At 42.4% G+C, this 4,645-nt stretch overlaps 1 protein-coding gene across 1 annotated transcript; it reads right to left on the bottom strand.

The window, feature by feature from the left end:
- Positions 1-1,667: 1,667 nt before the first annotated feature.
- Positions 1,668-4,213, bottom strand: LOC143583341 (uncharacterized). Its single transcript, XM_077065669.1, has 4 exons — positions 3,950-4,213; positions 2,707-3,652; positions 1,860-2,149; positions 1,668-1,745 (listed from the first exon to the last, which is right to left on the bottom strand). The coding sequence occupies exons 1-4, from the start codon at positions 4,211-4,213 to the stop codon at positions 1,668-1,670; spliced, it is 1,578 nt and encodes a 525-aa protein (XP_076921784.1).
- Positions 4,214-4,645: the final 432 nt, after the last annotated feature.

Below are 4,645 nucleotides of genomic sequence, written 5' to 3'. Positions count from 1 at the left end.
ATTACCCTTTTAATCCATCTTAATTAATCCAAGTCCATGACTTTTCTTTATTTAATACTAATTAATTATTTAGGCCCAATAACTAAACGCGACTTTCTTTTATTAAATACGGAAATTTAAGGATGTTACATGCTAATTCTTTTTGTCGTTTCTGGAAGGTAAGCACGGCCCCGTGCTTCCTGAGGCACGCCCCCGTGCTTTTTACTGACATGTGCTAATTCTTTTTGTCGTTTCTGAAAGGTGAGCACGGCCCCGTGCTTCCAAAAGCACGGACCCGTGTTTCCTGAAAGCACAACCCCATGTTTCCAAAAGCACAGCCCCATGTTTCCTGAAAGCATAGCCCCATGTTTTGCTGTTTTCTTTGGTTTTTCTTTGGCTTTTCATTCGTTTCTTCATTTGAGGCTTGGATTCACCTGAAAATACATTTTAACATGATAAGTAGTTATTTTAACTATATTATACGATAGAAGTTGCAGTTTTTAGAGATTATTTGATGCTAAAAAGATGTATATTATTATATACATCAAGCTCTTTTAACGATCTCTGGCTGCTGCCATACGATTCCTGATTTTCACAATACGTTCATTCGTTTCGTGGACTATCTCGGGTCCAGTTAGCTGGCTTTCACCGACTCCTGACCAGCAGAGCGGTGATCGACACTTTTTCCCATACAGAGCTTCGAAAGGTGCCGCTTTTATAGTCGTGTGATAACTATTATTATAGGAGAACTCAACTAAAGGTAAGTGAGTTTCCCAATTCTTACCGAAATCGATGACGCAAGCTCTAAGCATATCTTCCAAAGTTTGTATCGTTCGTTCACTCTGACCATCGGTCTGCGGATGGTAAGCTGTACTCATATCTAGGCGTGTTCCCAGCGCCTTTTGTAATGACTGCCAAAAATTTGAAGTAAATCTAGCATCTCGGTCGGATATAATCGAAATTGGTACTCCATGACGAGCGACAATTTTCTTAATATAAATCCGAGCTAATCTATCCATCTTATCGTTCTCGCGAATAGTTAGAAAATGTGCTGATTTTGTCAGACGATCCACTATTACCCAAATAGTATCGTATCCATTAGAAGTCTTAGGTAATTTGGTTATGAAATCCATGGATATTTGTTCCCATTTACCCATTGGGATCACTGGTTGCTGAAGCAAACCAGATGGTTTCCTATACTCAACCTTTACCTTAGCACATGTCAAGCACTTGGCTACATAGTTAGCAATTTCTTCTTTCATACCAGGCCACCAGTATAGTTCTCGGAATTCCTGGTACATCTTATCTGAACCTGGGTGCACAGAATACCGAGATTTATGTGCCTCGTCCATGACCGATTCATGCAAATTCCCATAACGAGGTACCCAAATCCGGCCGTTGTAATACCGAATTCCATCGGATTCGACTTCGGATTTCCCATTGATTCCACGCAAGGCTTCGAAATCAAAATTTTCTGCTTTTAAGGCTTCAAGCTGAGCCTCTCGAATTCTTTCCGGCAATCCTGCATGTATAGTCAACTGCAATGCTCGAACTCTTCGAGGTTTTAGGTTTTCCTTACGACTTAAGGCGTCAGCTACCACATTCGCTCTTCCCGAATGATACTTGATAGCACACTCATAGTCGTTGAGAAGTTCGACCCATCTCCTTTGCCTCATATTGAGCTCTTTCTACTTGAATATATGCTGAAAACTCTTATGGTCAGGGTAGATGGTACACTTTGTTCCATACAGATAATGTCTCCAAATCTTTAATGCGAAAACAACAGCTCTCAATTCCAAATCGTGAGTCGTATAATTTCGCTCGTGGACTTTCAATTGTCTAGAATCATACGCTATAACTTTCTCGCGTTGCATAAGTACACATCCAAGACCTTGGATGGAAGCGTCACAATATACAACAAAATCATCGACTCCATCTGGAAAAGATAGAATCGGTGCGCTACAAAGTTTTTGCTTAAGCGTTTGAAATGCTGCTTCCTGCTCCTCTTCCCACTTGTACGAAATGCCTTTTTGGGTTACAGCAGTGAGTGGTTGTGAGATCTTTGAGAATCCTTCAATGAACCTCCGATAATAACCAGCCAAACCAAGAAATTGGCGAATCTCGGTCGGCGTCTTTGGGTTCGGCCAATCCTTAATGGACTCAACCTTAGCTGGATCAACATGAATACCTTTCGCGTTAACCACATGACCTAAGAATTGAACCTCTCGGATCCAAATTCACATTTTGAAAACTTTGCGAAGAGTTGCACTTTCCTCAAAAGTTCCAAAATCAACCGTAAGTGCCGTTCATGATCCTCCTTAGTCCGTGAGTATATCAAGATATCGTCAATAAATACAATGAAAAACTTATCTAGATACGGTTTACAAACGCGATTCATGAGATCCATGAATACTGCGGGTGTATTCGTTAATCCAAATGGCATAACCGCAAACTCATAGTGACCATAACGAGTGCGAAATGTTGTCTTTGCTATGTCCTCCTCCCGAACTCTGAGTTGATGATAACCCGATCTAAGATCGATTTTCGAATAATAACCAGATCCTTGAAACTGGTCAAATAGATCATCAATACGTGGTAAAGGGTATCGGTTCTTGATCTTAACCTTGTTAAGCTCTCTGTAGTCGATACACATCCGGAAAGTTCCATCCTTCTTCTTTACGAACAACACAGGAGCTCCCCATGGTGATGAACTCGGACGAATAAAACCCTTGTCTAACAAGTCCTTCAGTTGTTTCGACAATTCCTCCAACTCATTAGGAGCGAGTCGATAAGGTGCGCGAGCAATAGGAGTTGCTCCTGGGGTTAATTCGATCTGAAATTCGACCTGTCTGTGGGGCGGATCTTCAGAAAATATCTCAGGAAAATCCCTGATGATAGGAATATCCTCGATTCGTTTCTCTTCCGTCCTCGTGTCAGACACCATCGCCAAAACTGCTAAGTGTCCCTTACGTAACAACTTTTGAGCTTTCATCATCGAGATAACACCCATGGCGGTACCACCCTCTTCTCCTTGAACAGTTAGGACTTCTCCATTAGAGACTGGAATACGAACTACCTTCTCGTGACAACTTACTGCGACTTGATGCGCGGACAACCAATCCATACCAATGACCACATCAAAACTACCGAGTTCAATTGGTATAAGGTCAATGTCGAACGTATGAGTAGACAATACTAATTTGCATTTCTTAAGAATCTGGGATACCTCAACGGTTTTCCCGTTGGCGAGTTCAATTAAATAGTTCGACTCTAAATTTGTCGGATTGTGTTCTATTAGTTTGCAAAACTTAGAAGAAATAAAAATTCTATCTGCCCCGGTGTCAAATAAGGTTAGGGCAGAACGCCCATTCAACATAAATTTACCATTAACAGTAGAATTATCGGATAGAGCCTGACCTGATCCGATCACGAATGCCTTTCCTCTTCTTTCTCCACCGGAGTTACCATTTCCACCATTGTTGTCCTTACGATTGTTGTTGTTCCCTCCATTGTTCTTATTTTTGAGTTTCGGACAGTCTGGCCTAAAATGCCCTTCTTGTCCGCACTCGTAACATTTCTTTGATTTCTCGTGAGCTTGTGGTTGCTTATTCTTAAGTTCTCCCCGACAAACTCTTGCTTCATGACCCGGCTTTTCACAACGCTGACAAGCTGCCTTTCACAATGGCCGACGTGATGCAGATTGCACTTGTTACACCTAGGATGTCGGCCCTGATAATCCCCGTGATTCTGGTTAGGGTAAAAGTGATTGTTGTTCCGGGTAGGTTCGAATCGTTTGTTCCTCCTTCAGTTCCTCCTCAGTGTCCTCCTCCGGTTCCTCTTCAGGGTCCTCCTCAGGATCCTCTTCAGGTCCATGCTGCTCCTCCAACTCTCTAATCCTATCAACTGCTAGGCCCAGATGGCCTGTCAAATGTTGCACTCTACCAACCAGTTAAGCAACTTCGGTTCTCACCTTGTGAAAATCTCGCACCATACTACGATGGTATTCCCCAACTTGCCTGTTCCTATCTGACAATTCTGTAATCCTAAGCTTAGTCATATCTACGTCTCTCCTCAAATAATATATCCCCAATCTGTTATCTTCCATTTGACTACGTTGGCGTTCCGACGAAGTCACCACAGCAGCCATCACTTGCAATTCATGACACGGAAGTACGGGAAGTGTAGGCTCGGTTGTCGGATCATTAGGTAATGAGGGGTTAGTTAAACTAGGCATAGGTGGAACATGCTCCTTCATCACAAGACTGGAAACATAAGTCGGGTACCAATCCCAAGTATTATGTCTCCTGAATAAGTGAGCGTGATACGATTCACCTAGAGGTGTTGCTCATTCCGGAAATTCGGTATGGTTCCTCTTCATTCCTATTGACAAAGGCGATGTAGGATAAATTGGGGACAGTGGTTTGTCACTTTCGGTGACGGGTTCCTTTCCTTGAGCACGATCGGGGTCGGATGATGACATACTGCAATATAGGCGGGTGCACGAATAAGTACCCAATATGTGTGTGTTGTAACTATCTTAACAAGTACAGTCATAGTTAGGAATGCAACCTAGTTCACTTATCACTAACTAGAATGCAACCTGGTTCACTATAACTAATGGATCTGATACCAATCTGTCACACCCTAAATTTCCACATGCGGGGTT

The sequence above is a fragment of the Bidens hawaiensis genome, unplaced genomic scaffold, assembly GCF_021521415.1.
Source record: "Bidens hawaiensis isolate Kalapana, Puna unplaced genomic scaffold, B.hawaiensis_p1.1 tig00032363_1, whole genome shotgun sequence".
NCBI lineage: Eukaryota > Viridiplantae > Streptophyta > Magnoliopsida > Asterales > Asteraceae > Bidens > Bidens hawaiensis.
Note: the sequence above shows the minus strand (reverse complement) of the source record. Positions and strands in the feature narration are given on the sequence as shown.

Coding starts and splice junctions, on each gene's coding strand:
- LOC143583341 (XM_077065669.1), bottom strand. CDS start 4,213: ATGCCTAGTTTAACTAACCCCTCATTACCTAATGATCCGACAACCGAG. Junction 3,653..3,949: donor TGGTGCGAGATTTTCACAAG/GTGAGAACCGAA, acceptor CCATTGTGAAAG/GCAGCTTGTCAGCGTTGTGA. Junction 1,746..1,859: donor CCATCCAAGGTCTTGGATGT/GTACTTATGCAA, acceptor TTCGCATTAAAG/ATTTGGAGACATTATCTGTA.